General features: G+C 40.0%; 2 protein-coding genes across 3 annotated transcripts in view; both read right to left on the bottom strand.

Moving 5' to 3' along the window:
- Positions 1-448: 448 nt before the first annotated feature.
- LOC110958810 (myelin-associated glycoprotein-like) lies at positions 449-7,618 on the bottom strand. Its single transcript, XM_022205514.2, has 10 exons — positions 7,573-7,618; positions 7,031-7,399; positions 6,650-6,946; positions 5,344-5,601; positions 4,996-5,256; positions 3,364-3,630; positions 2,990-3,286; positions 2,805-2,895; positions 2,050-2,119; positions 449-763 (listed from the first exon to the last, which is right to left on the bottom strand). The coding sequence occupies exons 1-10, from the start codon at positions 7,616-7,618 to the stop codon at positions 449-451; spliced, it is 2,271 nt and encodes a 756-aa protein (XP_022061206.2).
- A 1,941-nt stretch (positions 7,619-9,559) lies between these two features.
- The window catches only part of phldb3 (pleckstrin homology-like domain, family B, member 3), a 28,378-nt gene continuing 12,635 nt past the window's right edge, over positions 9,560-25,302 (bottom strand). The window contains exons 7-15 of one of the 2 annotated variants that reach the window (XM_022205513.2): positions 21,368-21,478; positions 18,312-18,413; positions 17,830-17,917; positions 17,129-17,306; positions 15,012-15,093; positions 14,485-14,652; positions 13,543-13,750; positions 13,185-13,270; positions 9,560-10,360 (exon numbers count right to left, since the gene is read on the bottom strand). In XM_022205513.2, coding sequence (XP_022061205.2) covers positions 10,226-10,360; positions 13,185-13,270; positions 13,543-13,750; positions 14,485-14,652; positions 15,012-15,093; positions 17,129-17,306; positions 17,830-17,917; positions 18,312-18,413; positions 21,368-21,478 — 1,158 coding nt within the window. In that variant the 3' untranslated portion in view covers positions 9,560-10,225. Of the gene's footprint in view, positions 10,361-13,184; positions 13,271-13,542; positions 13,754-14,484; positions 14,653-15,011; positions 15,094-17,128; positions 17,307-17,829; positions 17,918-18,311; positions 18,414-21,367; positions 21,479-25,302 lie in introns of both variants that reach the window. The other variant, XM_022205511.2, reaches the window with a different exon arrangement.

The raw sequence follows: 25,302 nt of genomic DNA, 5'->3' as shown, positions 1-25,302 counted from the left end.
GTATTAAATATAAACAGCAGCAGTATAAACATAACAGTATTTATCTAAGGTAGCAAACCACATATAGGTAAAAGAGGAGATTTATACAATGCAATCAGGTTAAACATTGAACCTCAGCATACAGATTTATTGTGATATCTGTATCATGAGGTAGCTACCTATTTTATATATATTTAAATCATTTTATGGCATTTTTAATTGAAGAGGATCAAGAAGGACAGACAAAGGAGAGTTACAGAGACAATAGTCAAGACCTGGACTGGAACCACGTTTATGTAGCATTACTCTGGAGTAAGACGCTGCCTGTAGAGCAGATTTTACCTCAACTGCTGCACGTTTTAGAAGTTTTCTGCTCAGAATTATGAGCTGGGCATCTGCTGAAAGCTGAAAACTAAAGTGGGACACAGTAAAGTCCAGAATCCTGTGTTTCCGCTACTAATTCTCAAAGTTAAGCAATCACCTTTTCACTGACCTGTCCCGTAACACCACTGATATCTTGTCCCAAATGAGTGTCTGCTAGTGTTTCTTCCACCTTTGCATCTCCTCCGTTACTTTCTTTGCTGTGAAGGCGGATCTCAGCGTACTCAGCTGTCTTCGCAGTCTGGCCTCTGACCTCACCTTCCACAAGCTTAGCCTCTGATCCGAGTTCGGTTTTAGCAAAGTCCACATCGGCGTAGTGAAGAGGATCTTCTTTAGCCGTTCCCTTTTCCTCCTCCAGAATTACTTTATTGGCATAAATCACATCCACCTGTGAGGAGTTGGTCTGCAGAGAAACCAGAATAATCAGCTGGAGTAGCAGAAGAAAAGTAATAGTTCTCTTTACTGAGGTAGAACCACTTCAGTGACATTTGGTGAAAAAAAAAATACTGAAACATTGCAGGAAATAAATGTGTTACTAGCGTTTTATTGTTAGCATGCAAACTGGGCTCACCTGGAGTAACCTAAATTTGGTTTACAGTAGACAGTGGTTTATAGTAGACAGTGTACAAATCTGTCAAAATGTACCAACAGTTGTACCACAGCATTTTAGTATATTTATTTTGACATTTACAATGACTCCTACTTGAAAAATAACGGAAATAATTGGTCATCATGACAGTGGTTTTCAACTTTCTTTCTTAATCAGGCTCTGTGTGCTGTCAGATAAAAAAGAACATCTGAGTGATTATTTGACTTTTCTCTGCACAAAATAGACTAATCACATGTCGCCTAGTTCAGTCAGGTGAAAAAGGCTGTTGTAATAGAGAACTATTATGAATACAAACAAAACATCCAATAAAAAGCACTGTTACAACAAATGGTACGAGGAATGCAGGTAGAAAATTGTTCATCGTGAAAGCCAATATATTTATGTCATGACTCATGTGAGCTGTACAACAGAGTTTTTAACCTTTAAACTTCATACTCTTGTACTTTTCTTATCCCTGTTCTATTATCTGTAATATGAGGATGTGACAGTAAATCAAACCCTAACATAAAAACACTCACGCATTGTTTGCGTCACCATCTGAATGCATGTACGTTCCCATGGCAACGTGATGCATACAGTTTTGCACGATTGGAACAGCACAGCTTTATTCAGTGGCTCATATATAATGTATTCCCTCACCTAAGATCTGTATCACTGATCACTGATGGTGGCACTCTTCACAGCTGTTTTAAATTCAAAACTTTGAATAAAACCTCCATCACAGTTATCAAGCCAAGTTAAAAAAGAGCCACCTTCATGACTTTAAAACTCTGGCTTTAGGCTCAATACACCTCGCTAAACTATGACACTTGCAAGCTACCTATTGTGTGTATTTTATTTTATGGGTCTTTTTTTTCACAGAAATGCTATGTACTATGGTACACCCCTCAGCTCAGCACAAGGACATACAGAGATCCAGACAGAGGGAGCTGGGGATCAAATGCTAACCCTGCAGTCAGTGAACAACCCACTGTACCACCTGAGCTAGCGCTACCACAAAGGTTCCAGATTATTTTTGCATCTGTAATCCCTTGCACAAAAAAAAAAACAAAAGTCTGCCATAAACGATATAAACTTACCTCATTGGTGACTAAAAGTTCTGAAGTGTCCACCAATCCTGCGTCAAGTGAAAGGTTGCCTTTCCTTTTCCTAAAGCAAACACAGAAAGTTTTGATTATATGTATAGTTGGGTATCTTTTTTGTTATAGATCAGACATTCAGGTATGTTTTAAGACATATTAAAACACATTGCTTTGAATAATAATGTGTGTTTAGTGTATCTTTTCCACAAAGTTCCAGTAGCTTGTGTAAAATTGGTAAATTTACTTCTGTTCATCCTGTCCAACTTAAAAATCCAAGACTAACAAGTATGCAGATATTGTATAATTCATAGATTTAGCTATTAGACTCGTTGAAAACTGTATTTCTTGGTAGGTATATGCACTGGAGTTTTTAGGTTTTGACACAAAACCTCATACAAGTTACAGATCAGACTGTGAACCATGACTGACTTTTATAGTAGTTGTGTTGTCAAGAGATCATGCTGTACATATACACCTCAAACTCAGACTCAGGGTGAGCATCAAGAAACAATCCTCTGTCATTTGTTTTAGTGTCAAACTTATTCTGCACTTTGAAGCTCAAACATCCACATCGAGTTAACAGTTAAACAAGCAAAGAGTCTATTTAGAAATCTTCAGGGGTTGCAATCCTATTAAGGTTTGAATCAAACCTCCAACAGCAACTTCAAAATGTGTTCCTACTATTTGTAACCAGTTTCCAAACTGTTAACAATGTGTTAGCTGCCCGTTCAGCTGCATTTGCTTGTTCTCACCTGCAAAAAAAAACTAGCAGCGGGACACACACCACCAGCATTCCCAGTGCTCCCACTGCAGAGCCGATCAGCAGAGACACAGTATGGAGGCCTAAAACATCCACACAAACCACATTAATCAGGAAAATCCAAATGATGTCACAAAAAAGCTGAATACAAACGCAGAATCTCGCACAGTCCTCTACCTAGCTGAGTTTCACTGGAGGACACATTGAAAGCCAAACTATCATCGCCCAGTGAGTTGACGCTGAGGCACACTAGGGGGGGCATGTCTTCCTCCACACGGTACAGGGTGATGAGGCTCCTCAGGGTCATGCTCCCCAGGGTCACCTCCCGGATCGGGATGTCAGCAGAGTGATTGACACGTTCCCCCGCCAGTTCCCAACTCAAGGAGGGAAGCGGGTTCCCCTGGCTGTCGCAGGAACATCGAAACAGGGATAAAATCTTGACGCAGCGAGAAGAAGGCAGGATCTCTGGAGCAACTGAGACAGAGAATTGACTATTTGTGAAGACTCGGTAGCAAAAATGTGTACAAAAACCAAAAAACATGAAGTCTTACATGTGACATCAATGCTGGTTGGCTCAGAGGATTCAGCTCCGTGGACGTTCAGAGCCTCACAGTAATATTGATCCTCCGAGAGTTTGGTCACGTTGAAGGTGAAATCTTGCTCAGAGGCGACCACCTCCTTCCCTCTTCCAACTACTCTGAACCAGGTGAAGTTAACTGCTGCTGGGTTGGCGATGCATGTGCAGGTCAGAGTCACAGGGCTGCCGTCCTGCACCGGACCAGACGGGTCTGCCGACACTGAGGTGTTCTTAGGGGGATCTGAAAGAAAGCATTCTTCCTGTTATTACTGCACCCAAAATCATTTCTTATTTGTGTGGAATGCAGATTTACCCTGTCAAAAACTAAAATCTTTCAATTACTTGTGGCTGTCGAGCTTCAAGCTTCACGCTTCTTTATTTAATATTCTAATAACTAATAAGTAATTTGCCGTACGCCAAAAAAATGCATGCAAAAATATTTTTAATTTACAAATTAATACAACATTCCCATGTTTATATCTTTGTTAACTTTGGAATTTTTAAAAAAAATAGCTTTGTTTTATCACCAGTTTAGAACAATGTGCTGGCAGAATGAATGCAGATTGAACAAAAAACAACCACATATGTTGATAGTTAGACCTGTCCTGGGTGTCCCCTGCCTTTGCCCGAGTCAGCTGGGATAGGCTCCAGCTCCCCCCGCGACCCTAATGAGGATAAAGCGGTGTATAGAGGATGGATGGATGGATGTTGATAGTTATCTCTTGCAACAACTGCAGCATTGAACTGTTTGAATTAAGGCTTTTCCCTCACCTGCTGTTGCCGAGCTCTCAAATGAGCTATAAAGCTTAAATTTTAAAGCAACACGGATTAAAAAAAAATCCTTAATCTAACATCTGTCATTCCACAGTAACTCATTCTGCTGATTAAGATAATGTGACATGTTGGAAAGCTCCAAACAAGCTACTACAAACCAAAGGACGAAGATGAATCAAACTCTTGGTTATAGGCAATAAAACATAATAAGACAATTTGCCGGCTATGATACATTTCCTATTTTAATATTGCTCATCCTCTATACTGGTGGTAAAACAACTATTACAGCTCAAGTATATTTTAATAATGAAAGCAAACGGCAAAAGGAAAACATGATTGGGTATAAAGAGAAAGGTTTGTGTACTATTGTCTTTATAGGCAGACAGACTGACAATGTGTGATTTCAAAAGGGAACCGAGAACACACAACTGACACCACAAAGGTTTAAACCTGCCACAGTCAAACCAAATTTCAGTTTTCATGAAACTGGCACAACATTATGACTTTCTGTGTTTGGAAATGACATCTCAATGAGTGAACAAACCATCTACACATAAATTAGCACGCTGGCACACATGTGGACACAGCGGAGCTCAGTCATGATGAACCACTGACACAGAAAGGATTTTGAGGTTGTCACGCAACATGACAATGTGTTACTGTCCCTGGTCCAGACACTGGTATTGCCCTGTGAGCGAATCTTGGCCCCGGGTCATGTTTGGGTGAGCACAGCTGGATATACAGTAGAGCCATATTCAGCAGATGAACACATTGGTAACATGCAGTTCTGTTGTTTGTTTATCAGTGTCTTTTCTCTGTTAAATGAGCTTACATTGAATGTCCAGTTGAATCGTTGCCGACGTTTCTTCTCCCAGGTCATTTTTTGCTGCACAGTGGTAGTTACCACTGTGGCTGGGGTCGACCCCGCCAATGACTAAGATCGGTCCAGACTCCTCATCCACTTCATCATCTCTGTACCAGGTGTAGTTGGTCACTGGAGGGTTGGATCGGCTTTTACAGAGCAGAGAAACTGAGCTGCCCTCCAGGACTGGTCCAGGGGAGTCGACGGTTACGGCTGTATCCTTGGGAGAGACTGGAGAAACAAACAAGTATGAGCTCAGTCCATGTTGTTCACCAATATTATCATCATATTCAATGTGCATGTTTCAGTCTGACTTACACTGGACGTCTATCTGAGTGATGGAGGAGTTCTGGGCTCCATATTTGTTACTGACTTTGCAGTAAAAGTGGCTTTCGACTTCAGAGACTGTGGTTGTGAGTCTCTTCTTAGATCCAACTGCTGTCGCCTGCTCCCCATCCACTTTGTACCAGACGTAACTGTCCACGGCTGGATTTGCATTCGAGTTGCAGGTCAGAATCACCGAACTGCCCTCCTTTACAGGACCAGAGTAACTGATAGATGTGTTATGTGGCGGATCTGGAAGAGAAATTTGAAAGCATAAATATAACTTGGCTGCTTGGAGTCAGTGCAACAAATGCTTAGAAACACTGACATACTTAGGCTGTAAATATAGTTGAAATTTCAAACAGTTGCCTCCTTAAACACACACACAACATCAACAATCACTTGGGTAAATGTTTCCAGACACCTGCAAAAGTCAAGGGTCTGCTCAATTTTTACCTCTGTTTTGGTCTCCTCCTACTTTTAATGGTGCAAAATACAGGTTTCTGCAGCTTTAAAATTCCATCACCCTATAATTTTATAATAATTCTCCCTAGGAGGTAAAGATTCTCTGGACATACGGTTGTCTTTCTATCTTTACCAGAAAACCCACATTCATATGATGAGGTTACAGTGAGCTTATATGATTGATTTTTGGGTGTTGCGAGATTTAAACGTGAAGGCTCACACCAACACCACGTTTACCTTGGGTTTGCAGAAAGAATATTTAAAAATCCAAAGCAGAGCAAAAAAAATAAAAATAAAAAATCACAAGCCAGCTCCTTTAATCCTCACAATAAACACGGTATCATTTACCTCTTAAATAAATGTGAAAATCAACGTGTGAAAATTGAATGTTGTGTTTTATGGGGGGGCAATGTGCAGAATTATTTCTTGGCTGAGAGTAGTAACTTTCTAGAGTCATGGTAAAAGTATTTATTAGATCTGTAATCTTTAAATTGCACTACTAAGAAGAGTTTTTGGGCATCAATATCATTAAAAACTCTCCCTGGATAATTTATAATGCAAGTAAGTGCAAACTGTGCACCTTAAACATACGGGTTTGCTAAAATCTCTAGCATTCATAGACAGCATGGTCTGGAAAAGACTGGTGAAATGGTGTAATTTGAACTGAATCCAGCTTAACGGTGCAGCTTCTGTGACAATGGTGATGCAGCAGGTTAAAATGAAGCCATGTTTATGCTACTGAAAACTTCAGGCTCAACACACCTTGCTAATCCAGTAATCTCATTAATGACACTCAATGCAACAAAAGGTCAGAAAACACCAGAAATATACTCACAAAGGACACGTAGAGTTGAACTTCTTTCATACAGAAGGTCGCTGTTGCCAGCCTGTCTGTTGTAGAGAGTGGTGCAGGAGAACTTCTGTCCATTGTGCAGGTAAGAAGCAGTGAAGTTCATAACCGAGGAGGCAGTTTTAGCGTCCATATCCTCGACAGTGTCACCTACACTGGGTGTCCACGTCAGAACCGGAGGAAGAACTGGACAAGGAGCAGCAGTGGAGCAGCTCAACGTCACCGGAGTCCCTTCTTCTACCTCCAGCCTGGATGGACTTACAGCAGGTCTAGGCAGTGAATCTGAAGAGTAGAGCAATAACGAGAAGAATAACTAAACAATGCCAAAAGCTGTGGGGTTTTCGTGTACATGAGGACGTGACTAACCTTGAGCGGTGATGAGGACACTTGTTTGAAAGTTGAACTTCAGCGCGTTGTCACACTGCAGCCTGAAGTAGTAGTTGTCATAATGGTTGGAAGGCAGGTTGTTGAAGATAGTGGTGCAGTCTTTGTCACGCAGGATCCCAATAAGATTTCCCTGCAGAATGTTTAAGCTTGCGCTGTCTCCTGTGAGGCTGGAATCGAACACCTGCGTTCGGCTCCAGCTGCCTCTCCTCCATATGGCTTTACACGATTCATCCAGGTACTGATCCCATTCTGAGGGCAAAGTGAAACTGCAGGGGATGATCACGCAGGATCCACTCAGTCCTTCCACTGTCTGCGGCATGACGGCGTCCCAGTGCTCGCACAAGCTACCTGATGTGAAACAGCAGCAGCATGATGAATATAAGAATTCAAGGAACATTTCAGTGTCACAAACTGTCTTACAATGCTCCAGAAACTTATTTAAGAGAACATATTTTAGTTTTTATTTACAGTTGTGTACATGAAACTGTAAATAAAACACATTTGACTATGAAATCACCTACCTTGAAGCAGACAGCACATGAAGAAAACCTTTACAGCAGCTGTCATGCTTTTCTGTCACGTTCACAGTCCAAGAGAGGGAAACTGGACACACAAAATTCAGGCACTTATTTCTGTCATTCTCTGGTTTATGACCAACCAGGAAAAAAAGTAAAATTAATATTAATCTTGTGAGAACTCATATTGACATACTACAATGGAATACGACTCGTTTAATAGTAAAATAAAGCCAGACAATTTTGAGGTCAAATTATTTTTAGCTAAATTCAATACACATGTACGAAACTGTACTGGTACATTAACTTTTAGTACAGCATAACATTAACATAGATGGTTTTACTACAGAAAAGGGAAAATTCTTTCTCTGCTGTATCATAAATAAGGAAGGCATGCAGATAAAGATTTCAAGCACAAACAAGAGGACATTACCTGTTTAAAAAATTGCATAAAGTAGCAATACAATACAATAACTTCATTCATCCCCGAAGGGAAATTCAATTTCAATCAATAAAGACATTCTCTAATAATGAGACCAGTATATTATTGTTCTTCTAACTCTAACTACAGTGAAAGTTAAAGTATAGTGTATTGTAGGAACCTTGTACAGCAGTTAGAACAATGCAGAAGAGAAAATTTATATTTTAAATTTAGAGAATATTTCAAGATTATTCTCATTGCATCCTTAATTGCTGAAGTTACAGTTTTTGACAGAAAAATGAGAAGCTGCATTTTCATTTAGTTACATTTTTTACTTAATTATATAAGCGATCACATTTTACAGTTAACCATTTGTGTTTTTTAAGTCTTACCTTAAAGCCAACAAAGGTTTTCAGCATACAGTGTCTTTGTTCTCTGGTAAAAAAAAAAAAAAAAAAGAGCATATTTGAGATGCAAACACTCCTGAGCTGTCAAAGCATATACTAATAACCGATTTAATGTCAATTACTAAAAGAGCAAATCAAGCTTTTACCAGCATTGGAGGGTCAGTGGTTGGAATCCAACAAGTGAGTCATGTCAGACTGCTGCTGCGTCTGGACGGCACTCAGCTGTTAAAGATGTGTCTGGGGAGTGGCGTTCAACACAATCACTCTCTCTATGTTTCTGCTCTTTCCTGACCCACGCGTATGACACTTAAATTTTACAATAAATACAAATGTAATATTATTTTTATGAGGAATATGAGATCATGTGCCAGTTTTGTCACATTTCTGTCATAAGTAGGTAGAGTTAAAAGGAACATAGAAACAAAAAAAATGGCGTTAGTTTCAATTAAAATCAAAACTGTATTGGGCTAAATATTATATTTTCTGAAACATCCCCAACCACTGCATTTACAAGTGAAATGTTTAAAGTCAGTATCCAAATAAAAACAGACACTATAGCAAAAGTGTAGAAAAAAACAACCAAAAAAAACCCCTTATTGCGACTTTTTTTAACACTGAAAACTGATTTTCAAACAGTATTGATACAAGTTTTGCATTAGAAAACAGCCAAATATCCTCCATGAAACTAGACGTCCAAACCATTAATGGGCACATAATGATGCTTAATGTTGCTTCTGGGGGGAAAAAAAAGAGGTAATTTTAAAGCTACACATGATTTTAAGAGAAACTGAAGGACAGTTTTAAGCGATTGTGTGTCTGAGGTACAATGAGATTTAGTCTTATCAAATTAAAAACAGTCTTTCAGTTGAACAACACATCAGTGTCAGATATATATTTGATAAATGTCAGTTATACTAGTATAAAAGGGATTCTTTGAGTTGCATGGTACTTTATATCTGTAAATTCCCTGAGGAAAGTGCAGTTAGAAGTGACAACACAGAACCAATTATTACTACTGAAGAAATACAGAATCTCTGTAATAACCAAACTATCTAAGCCATATCTAAGGATTATGCCATTTCTTTTTTCCATAGTTAATATTTAATGTAACAAATCTTTTGCCAGTAAAAGGTATAACTTCAATAAAAAGAGAATATTAGATCAATGATTTTTTAATAAACATTTAATAGTGCATCAATAACAGTGTATATCTTCATATATTGCAAATCAAACCCATAGAAATTTCCAAATATAATAAATAATCTTGAAAATTTTATGTACAATCCATCTTAACTGAATACAGACACAGGATATGGACATGTTAGTGGGAACTCACAAGATAAAACAATCTAACCCAAAACTCAGCACAGTGTTCAACCTCAACACCCTTCAGACAGTCTAAAGGACATTTTTTGCTCGGCGGTTACACTGGATTGCGCCGTAGTGTGTAGGTGTTGCTATTCCACCCCCTGTTGTAGCGTATGGTTGTGTAGTGTGCACCAGTCCTGTAATACCGGACTGTAACCAGCAGGGGGAGGTCAGGCTCAGAGAGAAAAACCTCCCAGTAACAGAAGGCCAGAGTGCAGGCCGCTGGTTTGCAGCTGGTAAATCACTCTGTTAGTAACAGCTTCCTCCGCTGTGTTCGTGCACGTCCACCTTTTGCACCTCACGCAGTTTATTCACATTCAATAGTCCAGGTATGGAATGAGCCCCCGGGGCAGATCTTCAGCCAAACCAGCCCCTCTTACAGCAGAAAAGTGGAAAAAGAACCCACTGCTGGGTCTGCTCTTTCGCTTCACTCATAGATTTTGCAGTCACATATGCATTAAGGTCAATAACGGCTGTGCTCGTCTGTTGCTGTGACGATAACATCCATCCAGATGCGCATGGACACTGCATTGGTAGCCACCAAAAAGAAAAGGCGGTCGTATGTCTTCACACAGAACGTCAGAGTGGGCCGTGGAGACTGAAGGGAAGGGACACACAGTGATAATATGATGAAAAAAAAGTTTTGTGACAACACTGAAGAGTTTTATTTCTCCGCACTGTGGTGACTGACTGATGAAGATTTCAATTATCTCAGTCCAGAGTCTGACAGCTGAACACAAACAGGACAGACAAGAAAATATTCTGACTTTTAAGCTATGCTCTCATACTTCTGTTCTCTCACACTTTTCTCAGTAGCAGAACAGACGTCTGTTGTTCAGAATTTGTGTTTTTACTTGAGAAATCCAATATCGCTTTAAATAAACTCAGCAGGTTTCTTTGTTTTTAAAACTGCCTCTCCTGGCATTGATTAACCCTTGTATGGTGTTCGGGTCTGTGGGACCCGTTTTCATTTTTATATCAAAGAAAAATAATACGATAAATTTTTATTTCAAACTCAGATTCACTGGCCTTGGCTCATTTTCTGTGAAGAACATATATCACAACACATTTTCAATGACAACACACCGTACACCCCCCTACGCATTTATGTTACATACAGGGTGTTCGGGTCCACTGGACCCGGGGCCAATAAAAATGGAAGTTTTAGGTCTTGTGCATCTGCTCTCTGTCCTCCTCCTGTCTGGGCCTGGTGTGTGGGTGTGTAGGTGTGTGTAGGGGTGTGTGTGTGTGTGTGTGTATGTGTGTGTGTGTGGGGGGGGTATATTTCTGCCCTGCAACTCCTGCACAGCTTTGCAGCATTGCTGCAAAATTCAAGCACCAACACCTGCTCTCCAGGAGCATCAAAAACCAGAGATCATCGTGGATTACAATGCCTCAAAAGGAGGTGTGGACAACATGGATAAGCTGGTGACTGATTACAGCTGCAAAAGGAGAACCCTACGCTGGCCACTGGTGATATTCTTTTACATGTTAGACATATCAGCATACAATGCCTTTGTCATCTGGATGGCACTGAACCCAGAGTGGAGCAGAAGGAAGCTCCAGAGGAGGCGACTCTTTCTTGAGGAACTGGGAAAGGCACTGGTGAGGCCTCAAATACAAAGAAGACAACATGTTCCAAGAACCCCAGCCTCTGCAGCAATCATGAGGAGGATTCAGGACGGGAATGCTGGTGCTCCATCCACCCAACCTACAGAACCACCACCTGCAGAGTCTGAAGGGTGTGATGCTATTGCAGTTTGGTCTGACATTCATGTCTTGTGAGAGAGAGAGAGTTAGTAAAATTCCTGATCTTTTCAAAGGTTGCAGCCAGCAACAGCAAAAAGAAGCGCTGCGAAGTGTGTGGACCCAGGATGGACAGAAAAACACAATATACATGCATCAAGTGCCAGAAATACATATGCAACACACACACAGTAAAACTCTGCCCCTCATGTGTTGTATAGGTGTGAAAAAACAATGTATTCAATGAGGCTGATGTGTTGTCCAGACAGACATGTTTACTGCATGTGTTCAGCCTCTGATGTTTAAACTGATCGGAATGGGCTAAATTTCTAATGAAATTCAAATAAATAAAAGTCAGTAGTTATGAAAAACCTTGCTTCATCTGTGAATTTGTTTATTGTTTCCAATCTTACCTTGATTATAATTGATTTTCTTTTTTTAAGTACTTTTATTAAAAAACTAACAAAAAACGAGTAGCACTTTTATTCATAAAAGTGATCTAACAAAGGTAAAGAGCAAATATTTACCATTTATGTTGTTTACATTGCTTGTAATTGAACTGAGGAAAACATCTGTTGAGTATTTTACCACAAAATTATTTGATTGTGTTGAATTGAAAACCCCAAAATGCACCGGGTCTGCCAGACCCGCGAACACTGGCTGTGTAACAAAAATATGAACACCACACAAGGGTTAAACCACTAAACTGAACGTGTTCATTAGATTTATAAATTTAGAAGCTCCATGAAAAGAATCCCTTCATGCCTTAAAACAATTTGGATCCAACTCCACAACTTTTCTCCTAAACACTGTAAAACTACACCATGCTGCTCAATGCCAAGATGCAATATATCGGAATAGTTCAAACAATACAAGTTCAAAATGAAAGCAGAGTCATAGAATGAATAATTATACGGAAAGCCTCTGCGTGCAACTTGACAGGATTGTTCCCATAAGTTTGTTACGAAACCCTGGTTGTCTCCAAAACAAATTCGTGTTCATGTGTACACTGCATGTTCATGGTAGACATGTTTCACTCACTGTGTGTCTTCTAGCAAAAAAACAAAAACAAAAACACTATATGAACATGTTAAAGATTAAATCTTGATTTTCATTGGTGCAGCCTGAAAATCAGCATTTTTACACAACAGAGATCACATGAAAAATGAGCTATTTTATCCACAATTACCCCAAAGGTAAATTGTTTTGCTGATTCATGTGGCTGTTGGATAGAATGAGAATATAAATAATGTGCTTTTCATTGGCCTGACTGTGAACCTGTTAGGTCACAAGCCATTTTTTAAAGACCCCAAGGCCTGTAAGCAGCAAATACAGTACTTGGTTGTCTGAAGTCTGCCTTTGATTCCTAATAGCTGAAGAGGTTGTTCTTGTTTGTAATCATGTGTAAATCTGCCAGGCCTATATTATATAAGCTCATTTGTAGAAATTCAAACCAGTTAATCATACTTTATGCCATGTGTATACACCACAGCAGACACATGCTACATGATATATTTGGATAAGCTACAAGAAAAGACAAGAGGCCTCTGTCTTGTGTTTAAATTAAACTTACAAATTGTTCTTACATGGATTCAAAGTCTACAGATTTAGCAGAGGCACCTAGCTGGATGCAAAACTTTAAGAGAAGTCGGTTTGGGCCAAGTATGAGAACTCACAGAGGTAGCTGTTCGTAGATGGTCGTAGTAAACTTCTTCTATGGCCTGGAAATAGATGACTCCCTTTAGCTTCCTCTCATCACAGTCTGAAGCAAAAGGAAAGGAAAAAAATGCTTACAACAAACTCACTAAGGCTCAAGATAAATAAGTTAAGTTCATAGTGCTATGATGTTTAATATAAAACAATTTAAGTTCATACTCTCTCTATAAACTTCAACAAATAGGAAAAGGGAATGGATTGATACTTGAAAACAATGTTAATGCCTGACCTCTCTGTAGTAGGACAAACAGGCTTTCATTCATGCAAACACACAGGAAAATGTGTGAGGACACACACCGCTCCTCCAGCCAGTCTAACCTGTATAGTAGGCTAGTCGTCGGTGGTCCGTGTCAAACAGAAACCATCTCTTTTTCCAGGTCTTGACCCTCCCCCCTCGTTTGGTCAAGAAACCCGCACAGCGTCGAGACGTGAGCCGCAGGTCCGTGCAGCCGGCCACGCCGTGACCCAGAGACTCCACATGGGCCCGCAGGTCAAAGTTTGCCGAGAGGAAGAGGGGAAGGCTGCGCTGCTGTGAGGACAAATGGAGCTTAAACATTCTTGAAAATAATCCATTTTCCATGGAAACTGAGGAAACGCTATTAGCATTCAGTGGCCTTTTATAATGGCTGCACTTGTTTATGAGTCTAAAACGGGCCTTCTCTGATCATAGATGATAGAAATTTAATCGTATGGGATCATGACACTGGAAAAGAGGTCATTATAAGGGCTGAAGTCAGAAACAGAAAACAGGAAATTTAAGTTTGAAAGATGTGCTGTTTGCAAAAGAGGCTTAGTCCAAGAAAAGATGCCACAGAGTTGAATTACAGGAAAAGTTTTTGGAGTTCTACTATAAGTCAGAGCACTGCTGCATCCATTTTGGATATATTCCTGCAAGTGCAACACCCTCCCTCACAGATTCTCCTTTTGGATTTATATTGCGAATATAATTTACACAACGGAAATTACCAGTTTTTTCCTTTTGAAAATAAAACTGTTGGACATGGTACATTTTCACTTGTTTCAAGTATTTTCACAACCAACAACATAGCTATGATTAAATCTGAATCTCATTCTAAGGCTTCATTAGCCACTAACAGAGAATTAGCAGTAATGTAAGAAGCAGATTTTAACAACAAAAGAACACATGCAATAAAACAGTTACATATTTGTTTCTGCTGTATTGATTCTGATCTTTTTTTAACTGTCCATCATTCAGTGTAAAAGTTGACTGAGAAAATGTGTTTACAGTTTCATTCATACCTCTGAGGAGTTTAGGGCAGAAATGGCCTTTGGTTGCTCTACTGGTTCTGGTTCTGGTTCTGGCTCTGGCTCTGGCTCCTGCAGGGTCTCTCGTTCTGGTGGTTCTGTTCTGGATGAGTTTACCTCCCTTTGTCTTCTCTCCTCCAACAGTAACCGCCGTCGCTCTTCCTGGGTGCACACATGCACCAAAGCAAATTATTAGCCATTGATGAAAATTCATGAAAACCATTTTCAGTGTAATAGAAATAGGAAGACAGTAATACCGCTGCTTCATCACCACTGGAACTATTCACAGAAAAATTCAAAGTTTCCCTTTTCTCTAAACCTCTTGGTACACATTTTTTCAGTCTTGGCATTTGCCAGAGCTGCAAACATTCTTTACCAAAGATCTGCACATCTGTTGGCTGTTTACTTGGACCATCATGTGTGAGCTGAGTGGGTGTCAGGGATCAGACAGCCATGTCTAATGCAGTGTGTCACTGGTGATTAGAGGTGTCGGCGAGTGTTTCCCACGGCAGGTGACTCACCCTCTCTCTGAGCAGCCTTTCTCTCTCTGCCTTGGCTTCCCTAAGTTTCTTCTCGATTTCCACTAGATCCAAAAGGCACGGGCTGTGAGATGAAGAGGGACAATATGCAATCAGAATCCCTGCACCAGCCATACACAGGTGGTCAAGATGAAATATGTCAATGACAGCTGATGACAGAAACAGAGATATATGGTTTAGAAAAAATTATGACACTAGCCACTTTTTATTTTTAACCACATTGTAGCAGTCTTACAGTAAAAGATACAGTATCACTGACCAGTTAGAGATACAGTGAAATAAATGGGAAGCACACAAGGGTTGATCTGTAGCTGGACTTCAATATGCAACTTTTCAGTGCGACAGAAGCCAAATCATGTGACTGGCATCATAAAGTTCTCTTAAAGTGCAACATATGTTCACAGTTTTACACGACACTGCGCATGCTAACAATTCTGTTTAATAATCACATTCACAGCTGAATACCTGTACCTATTCATGTTGACATCTCCCACAACACGAGCATCTAAGAAAGTTCCCAACCTCATCTTATACTGCTGTGCAAAGCCCTGTGTTTATTGTAAATAATGTCCTGTTAGTGAGTAGGAGTTACCATAATGCATTGAATCTAGCTGGTACTGTTGCTGCTGTGTCTTCGTCTATGTTGAGCAGTTTATCATTTCTTGCTAGGCCACAAAATTTAAATTAAGTTTAATAATACATAGCAATAGTTGAATTATGAAGTTTTTGGTTAGATTTTAATTCTATTTAATACTACTACCATTACCAATCCCAATAACAACAACAGAAACTACTACTACTATTATTATTATTATTATTATTAGTGTTATTATCCATCCATTATTTGTACACCACTAAATGCTCTGTGAGGTCGAGGGGGGGCTGGAGCCTATCCCTGCTGACTGAGTGAAGGCAGGGAACATAGTGTTCCATCAGTCCATTATCTATACAACGCTTAATCCTCATTAGGGTTTCGTGTGTGTGTGTGTGTGTGTGTGTGTGTGTGTGTGTGTGTGTTTGGGGGGGCTTGAGCCTATCCTCGCCAACTTAGGGAGAAGGCAGGGACACCCTGGACCGGTCACCAGTTTATCGCATGGACATATGGAGAGACAATCACTCTCACATTCACACCTATGGACAATTTAGAGCAGGGGTGTCAAACTCCGTTCCTGAAGGGCCACTATCCTGCATGTTTTAGATGTTTCCCTCTTCCAACATACCCGATTCAAATGATCAGCTTATCATCAAGCTCAGCAGAAGCCTGATAACGAGCCTGATCATTTGAATCAGGTGTGTTGGAAGAAGGAAACATCTAAAACATGCAGGATAGTGGCCCTCCAGGAACGGAGTTTGACACCCCTGATTTAGAGTTACCAGTTAACCCTCAGCATGTTTTTGGACTGTGGCAGGACGCCAGAGTACCATGCACAGGGAGGACATGCAAACTTCATGCAGAAAGATCTCGGGAAGGCTGTGACGTGAACTGGGGATCTTCTCGCTGCAAGGCGAAATACTTCATACTACTACTAATAATAATACATTTTCAATTAAATATTAATAGCAAGAATAATAATGCCTTACTCAATCTCATTTAGAAAGGAAAACATAAAATTAGCACCCTCACTGTGTGTACAAAGTTGTCCCCAACAACTCTCACTTTAGTTTTGACCCACAAAGCCAGTGGTTTAGATTGTGTGGTTAAGCTGTTGGGTTACTTACAGTCTGAATGAGTGTGTTTCGTGCCGCATCAAACATCTTCTTGTAGTGCTGCATCTGTGTTCCCGCTTTTCAAAGTCTTTTTTTGCGGTCATAACCTGAATATCTTACTCTACTGTGCTACACAAATGAATAAAAGGCAAATTAAATGTCTAAAAAATATGAAATTAAGTTTAGGCCCAAGATGTGAAACTGTGTAATTATGTTTTATGGTAGCTGCACCTTGAATAAAAACTGATCCTCCTCACAGTAACATTGAGACATTAAACCCTTCACAAACAGCATATATCTCCACTTTGTGAGCATGTAAATGCCTCAGAAGTATATGAACTTATATAAACACATTAAAAACAGTCCATCAACCAAGCAGTGAGGAAACTGACCTGGCAGCTCGAGAGCTTGTTGCACTGTTGCACGGAGTGAGCAGCCCGGCACCGTTGCTGGTCCCAGGTCTGTGAGCGCTGCTGTGACTGTTGCTGTGCCCGTTGCTAAGCCGATGGGAGGTAAGGGGAGAAGTGAAACCCTCAGGGACCTGGCTGTCAGGAAGCATCCTCACCAACCCTGAGAGGAGAAAGACAGAAAATGACATCCGTTGGTGAGAGAAAAAAGCTTTATATAAGATGTGGTATGAGAAAAATCCTGCAAGTGGAGGTTGAGTATCAAGACGCCAACTTGAGACACAAAGAATTTTCAGTTACAGCATTTAGAAAGAGACTGAGTGAAAGTAAGGAGAAGGACAAAGCCCTGGCAAGACTCAACATGACCATGTAGATTAAGCTACTGGGGTATTTAGTGACAAATAGCATGCGAGGAAAATACAACTGAGGAGATTTTAGGCTTAAGTATACGGGCGATTCTCTGGCTCACCCAGTCGCTACACGCAAATCCTGCTTTCTACCAACATAATAACAACCTTCCAGCTCTACTGACACACCTTCGATTTGACTAAAAGGGAGGGAACTGAACAAACAGACAAAATGAGGCCACGAGTGCAGCCATAGCGTATTTATTGTTCAAACGTCTCAGCTAAAGCAATCAAGATCACAATGGAAGATAGAAAAAAGGAGAGCTGATAATAGCTAACCCTGTGCTGAGAGCGGCCTGTCGCTGAATCTGTTGTTGCGATGCGAGCTCCTTCTTCTGGGCAAACTGGTTGTTTCTTTGCATGGTTCCTACAAAATAAAAGCCAGTGAGTATAATCTGTGACGTAAACATTTAAACGAAATCAATGCCATCTTAAATTTTGTAAAAAAAAAAAAAATTAAAAAAAAGAAATCTTTTTTAGCACAAGTGCTAAAAATTCACTAGTTTTAGCCTCTTAAATGTAAGTATCTGCCTGTTTTCTCAATTTTTAATAGCATTGCATTGAATATCATTGAGTTGTACAGTATTGATGACTCAAAAAAAAGGCACCAGATCACGTAATATGTGACTAACAATGGCAACGTCATAGTTTTCTGCCATTTTATAGAATATACAACTGATAAATTGAGAATAAACAAAAATGAATATGTTAGTTGACGCCCTTATGTAAACTTGCTGTGTCCATGGCAACAAGCTGCATACCTGAGGAGGCTTGTGAACGGTCAAAGGAGAAAGTGACATCATGCAGGGAGCTGAGCCGGTGATGTTCGACCAATCAGCGAGCGGCTTCTTCTCTTTGAGAACCTGTATGACCAGATTAAAATGTTAAAATCAGTCCCTCTGTGATGATGCCTGGCTATGAGGCACAAATACTGTTTAATTTATACAACTTGTAGCTGTGGGGAAGACGACAAACACAGCAAAAGCTGCTGAGTTCGACATACCACATCTGGCTGAGGATGAAAACTCATCTGCACTCCCAAAAGGGGTCGTGATGAGTTTAAAAAAAAAAAACACAATTATCACAGCCTCACTATCATTCCCTCTAACCATTCCTCCCTGCTTGACTCACAAGCACATGAGCAATTCGGTCACCACATGCAGTCCACGATTTAACCCTTGTCTGCCTCTTTCACTACTCCACACATGGTTAGTGAATGTTTTACAAGCTTTTACAAGGTCTTGGCAGATGTTCCGGCACCGCTTTCTCCAAGATTTAATAAACAATATGATCCAATCGGAGTCATTTTTTCCATCACTAGCTACTATTGAAGTCAATTGGCCCAAAGACACAAAAATCCCTCCATAAAAGTTCACTACACAGAAGCAAGCCACATCCCGCATGCACTCATATCGTAGTCATACACACTTGGTCGTGTTTTCTGACACTCTCTTGTCCTCCCCTGCTCTGCCACTCCCGTCTGCCCTCCCTCACTCTGTCCCTATTCTCTCATTTACAAAAGTTCCCAGATAAGCACAATTTTAACGCCGCACAGATCAATTTAAGCCAATTCTTTCGGCTTACCGCTCGTTGCGAGGATGTGAAACTTCTCCCAGCTCGCCTTCTCTCCCTCTCTCTCTCACACACTCACATGTACACACACATTCACAACCCTCCCTCATAGTGCTTACTCCTCCCTCTCTCCCCTCCCTCCCTCCCTCCCTCCTTGAGTCTGATTTGCCTTTTCCTCACCCAGATCTTGTCTTCTGTTCGTTTTAACTGGTGCCGTCACAGCTCTGACCAAAGTCAGGCCACTGGTTGTGTGCTAAAGTCACAGCACATTCTAATTAGTGCCAGAGTAAATCACATATTTCAGGAACAGTGAGTGTGGACAATAAACACAGATAGCACATGGCAGCGTGGGCTGTACTCAGACCTGTCGCTGATAGTCACTGAATGCTTTATAATCTCCAAACTGAGGTCCAGTGAAAAAAGAAAGGGATGTCCGAAATCATTAACTACTCAGTGTAAAGGGGGGATTTGGCTATATTGTGCCTCAGACAGCAAAATCAAAAGAGAAAATTAGGCTATCAAAGGTTAGTCTAGGATTAGTTTAGTCATCCATGTGTACATTTTTAATACAATGTCAAATATATCTTTTGCCAACTACTTTCTATGTGGCATTATTGGAAAATTAAAGTCATTGAAAGTTTGCAGTGTAGCATCTAATGTCCCACTGATGTTTGGGCATTTTTAAAAATGTCATAATTTTATACCACTTTCTGTAAGTTAGCTCATTAACATCATCAACGTAGATTACCTAACTAGTAAATCAGACCTATAAATGGCATTCAAATGTATTGAAAAAGTTACTGGTACAGGATATGAATTGTCTACACCAGATTTTGTAAATTACAACAAACAATGCAACACAACAGTACCTCATTATACCTTTTAGAAATCTCACTCACTTTGAAAATATTTACAAGCCAGATTTATATTCATATAAAGTATCATTTGTTGACCAAATGTATCCAGTCTATTTTCAAAAGAACTTACAGCAAGAGTTCTGACTACATCCTTTAACTGAGCATGATTCGCTTTGTTCTTTTGTTTTGGTCCCTTAGAGGCAAAACTGGAAGTGCGACACTGCTATGATATCACCATTTAAAGTTTATATGCCAAATGTGTTAGCAGAAAATTGCTTATTTACAGATTAGATCAACATCAGCATTCATTTGGATTTGTCTGTGTGTCTAAAGGACGGATGCAACTTCAATAATATCGGCTCTCAACAACTCTGAAGTAAAACAGCATTTGTTAGCCATTGTTTTGCTCCAATATGTTCAGCTTCTATCCAACTTCATATGTATGCCATTTGAAGCTGAGGACCTAGTGGGTTTTCTTTTTCTGAAAACAGCTGCCTTCTGAGACCAGACATTAGGTTGATAAATCAAACCAGTGGTTGATGGATGCAAAACTACAACAGCTGAGAGACTTTAAAGCATTCCTTAGGGCTGAGGTGATCTGTAGACCTGGGAAATGTTCTAAACTATTAATAGTAAATTGTTCATTACAATAGCTGAGGTATCTCAGGTGATCGTGTAATGTAATTAGCTGATGTGCACCAGAAAGCCAACAAACCTGCTGTATTTCTATTTGTTGCCAGTGAAGTTTAGCAGATTGTTAACAGGTGCTTCTTAAACTCTGCATGATGGGGTATATTCAGCTTTGTCTTAGGGAAATATTTAGCTCTTTAGAATTAATTAGCAGAATTCTCACCCAGGCACACTACACTACTCTTACACTGGAGAATTATTTAGCACTAGGAAAGAATTTTTTTTCATAGAAAAAAATTAAATATGTTACATTATGATTTTTTAGGGGTTAAATTTACGACTGGAGAGGAACTTTCACTAGACAATCCTCTGCCTCCTTTGTCGGCACAGGTGTGGGACAATCGTTCCATTGTGGAAGAGTCTCTGAATAACAGGCCATGGTGTGTATACAACCCATCGCATTATAATCTAGAAATATGTGGAATACAATACAGTAGGCTGCAGACATGTCACACACCTGCATCTGTGACAACTGGCTGTGTAACCTCTGCAGGAAATACAAAACTGAAATCATTCAAATACTGCTTCCAGCATATGAAATATCATGGAAAGAAGAATGAACTGATATCTCCAATGAAATTCTACACTCCACTATTAAGGAATAACAATAAAATAATAGCTTCAATGTAAACTGTACAAGACAAATGAATATTTGAGACTGATTTTGTAAAATCCATACTATCATGACTCCCTCTTACCGTCTGAGTTGTGTGGACGAGTTCTCTCTTCTCTTTCCTCAACGCGTTCAGCTCCCTCTCCTTCTCCTTCTCCATTTCCTTCAGCTGTCTCTCCAACTGCTGGACTCGCTCCTGAATATTCACACAATAGTTCCCATCAGCGCTGACTGCCATATGGTTTCTTCTCCTCAAAAGAAATGTCTGAAGCTGATTCATGTGTCTGACACGAGTTTACTTAATCTCTTCATTACGTTGTGAAGTAATATTGTGTAAATATCCCAGATGTGATGCCGTGTGTGTGTCGGTGTGAGCAAATGCAGTCTCTCTGAGCTTAGAATGTAGGTCTCTTCAGCCGACACAATGCAAATCAAACATCTGTTTTGCAAGTTAATGAGGGGCACGAGAGAGATGCATGGAAGCAGGGCTGAAAGTTTAACTCAAAGAAAAAGATGGAACGATATGAAACCTGAGGCCAGAGAATGTGACACACAGTGCGACACGGACAGACAGAAAGACGATGTAGAGGTGAGTTGTCAACTGCAGCGAAGCCACGGTGCAGCTAAGTCACCTCGCATCCCCCTCACACAATCCCAGCCTTCATCTCTCACTTGACCCTCCTCCTGCTACACACGTGGACAAAATTGTTGGTACCCCTCAGTTAAAGAAGGAAAAACCCACAATTCTCACTGAAATCACTTGAAACTCACAAAAGTAACAATAAATAAAAATTTATTGAAAATTAAATAATCAAAAACAGCCATTACTTTTGAATTGTTGATTAACATAATTATTTAAAAAAACAAACTAATGAAACAGGCCTGGACAAAAATGATGGTACCTCTATAAAAGATTGAAAACTATTTGACCAGAGTGACATGATTAACTCAGGTGTGTCATTTAATTGACATCACAGGTGTTTCCAAACTCATAATCAGTCAGTCTGCCTATTTAAAGGGAGACAAGTAGTCACCCTGCTGTTTGGTGAAAAGGTGTGTACCACACTGAACATGGACAACAGAAAGCGAAGGAGAGAATTGTCCCAGGACATCCGAAAAAAATTATAGACAAACATCTTAAAGGTAAAGGCTATAAGACCATCTCTAAACAGCTTGAAGTTCCTGTGACAACAGTGGCTCATATTATTCAGAAGTTCAAGACCCACGGGACAGTAGCCAACCTCCCTGGACGTGGCCGCAAGAGGAAAATTGATGACAAATTGAAGACACGGATCGTTCGAATTGTATCCAAAGAGCCCAGAGCAACCTCCAAAGAAATTAAAGGTGAACTCCAAGGCCAAGGTACATCGGTGTCAGATCGCACCATTCGTCGTTGTTTGAGCCAAAGTGGACTTCATGGGAGACGACCAAGGAGGACACCACTGCTGAAAAAAACTCATAAAAAAGCGAGACTGGAATTTGCAAAAATGCATGTTGACAAGCCACAAAGCTTCTGGGAGAATGTCCTTTGGACAGATGAGACCAAACTGGAGCTTTTTGGTAAGGCACATCAACTCTATGTTCATAGACTCAAAAACCAAGCATACGAAGAAAAGAACACTGTCCCTACGGTGAAACATGGAGGAGGCTCAGTAATGTTTTGGGGCTGCTTTGCTGCATCTGGCACAGGGTGTCTTGAAAGTGTGCAAGGTACGATGAAATCTGAAGACTATCAAGGCATTCTGGAGAGAAATGTGCTGTCTAGTGTCAGAAAGCTTGGTCTCAGTCGCAGGTCATGGGTCTTCCAACAGGACAACAATCCAAAACACACAGCCAAAAACACCCAAGAATGGCTGAGAGAAAAGCATTGGACTATTCTAAAGTGGCCTTCTATGAGCCCAGATCTGAATCCCATTGAACATATGTGGAAGGAGCTGAGACATGCCATTTGGAGAAGACACCCATCAAACCTGAGACAACTGGAGCTGTTTGCTCATGAGGAGTGGGCCAAAATACCTGTTGACAGCTGCAGAACGCTCATTGACAAATACAGAAATCGTTTAATTGCAGTGATTGCCTCAAAAGGTTGTGCAACAAAATATTAAGTTATGGGTACCATCATTTTTGTCCAGCCCTATTTCATTAGTTTGTTTTTTTAAATAATTATGTTAATCAACAATTCAAAAGTGATGGCTGATTTTGATTATTTAATTTTCAATAAATTTTTATTTATTGTTACTTTTGTGAGTTTCAAGTGATTTCAGTGAGAATTGTGGGTTTTTCCTTCTTTAACTGAGGGGTACCAACAATTTTGTCCACGTGTGTACATACTCAGGCTAATTGAGGAACAATTCAACAGTATTTTCTCCATCTATGCTTGTGGAGTCAGTGGAAAAGCAGCATTTGGGACATTTCCAGTGAGAGAACATAAGTAAAGATCACACAAAGTACATTTCCTCTCATTTAAGAACAGAAAAATCTGAAAATAGTGGAGATCTCAGAAATAATTCGGATACATTTGGTTTTCCAAGAGGTTTAACTGACCTTTGAACATGTCACCTAACACAATGATGCCATCAGTGCCTTGAGATAGTAGACAGTTTGTCAATAAAACTGGTCACTGACTAAAAATATTTGCGAATAAATCTGACTTTGATAATCTCCTGAATTTATACGCTTTACAATATACCAACTACAGTCGGCCTTATTTGGTTCAGACATTCATGTCCTCCTCAGGATGCCTTTTCATTCAGTGCCACCAACAGATTTCATTTGTCCATTTTTCTTGTTGCACATATTTATGACCAAATATCTGCAAAAAAAGTGGCATTCCCATTCTCCTCAACTACAACTGTTTGGTGCTAATTTAACTGGAAAACATCAACATGTTTGTATTGTCTGCATGCAGACGTTAGCATTTAGCTCAGAATTAGCAGCAACTGATCATAATGGCTTTGGGACTATGATTTATCACGGAAAATGTTGCACAAATCAATTGAAGTGAGAGCCAAATACACACCACTGTCATGTTTGATGATTTGTAAACCCCAGTAACAGAATTAGATATTGAAAAAATATGTCCATAAATCACAAACAAAGTACGACCCAAGAGCCAAAGCTTTAACAGTCGGCGCCTCATTGTTGTTATACTAAAAATTGGGGCTTTAATTTACAAGTGCTAACATGTTCGAGGCCTCATCCAATTACTATAACTTTGATCTGACGAGTTTTACAGTCTCACAGTTTTCTCCTTTTCTTCAGTCTCTCAATCACAAGGCTGCAGAAAGAATTGGTTAAAAATGACAATCATTAAATTGGCTTCCACCGGAAATCAGACCGAGTTGTTTTTCTGCTTTTTTCCTGTTCTGCTACAGCCAATCAAGCTAGTTCTAGTCACTTTTTGTTTCATATACAGTGTGTTCAACAAGCTCCTGCTTCCCAAAACAGAGTCTGAGCTTAAGGTGACTGTCACTTGGGGATAAAACCATTTTAATTAGCTGCATGATGTAGCTCAGGCCCTGTACAGCTACACACTGCCAAAAATTAAAGAGAAAAATATCTCAATACAATCTTTCCATCCACTCCGCTATCATCTCTCCTCTCCTTTCTATCTGCACTGCTCTTTGAGTTTTCATTCATGGTGGCCTCTGATGTAACTAGGCTTTCTGTATAGAGTCATATGACAGAATGAGGGTGATGCTGTGAGGTAAAGAGTTCATGAGTGGGTCACCATTTTTAGAGGGCAAGTTTTAACCTGCAGTGACAAACATTTAGCGTAACTACAAAAGGAGAGCACACGCACATGTGTGCATCCAAACAAGCTATCTAATGTGGTTGTTTGGCAATAATTCAATAATTACACCTCTTACATGTGCAACAGGACAAAAATACTATCTGGGCGAGATTCATAGCTCTGTCGATCAGTGCCACCAACTCTGTGATTATTGTAGGAGGAGCACAGATTTGTGGCTTTAAAGCTCTTTTTCTGATCTGTAATCTCCGATTTTAAACATAAAACAA

Source organism: Acanthochromis polyacanthus, chromosome 12, assembly GCF_021347895.1.
Source record: "Acanthochromis polyacanthus isolate Apoly-LR-REF ecotype Palm Island chromosome 12, KAUST_Apoly_ChrSc, whole genome shotgun sequence".
NCBI classification, from domain to species: Eukaryota; Metazoa; Chordata; class Actinopteri; family Pomacentridae; genus Acanthochromis; species Acanthochromis polyacanthus.
The sequence above is the reverse complement of the archived record's forward strand: the minus strand, read 5'-3'. Positions and strand labels throughout refer to the sequence as shown.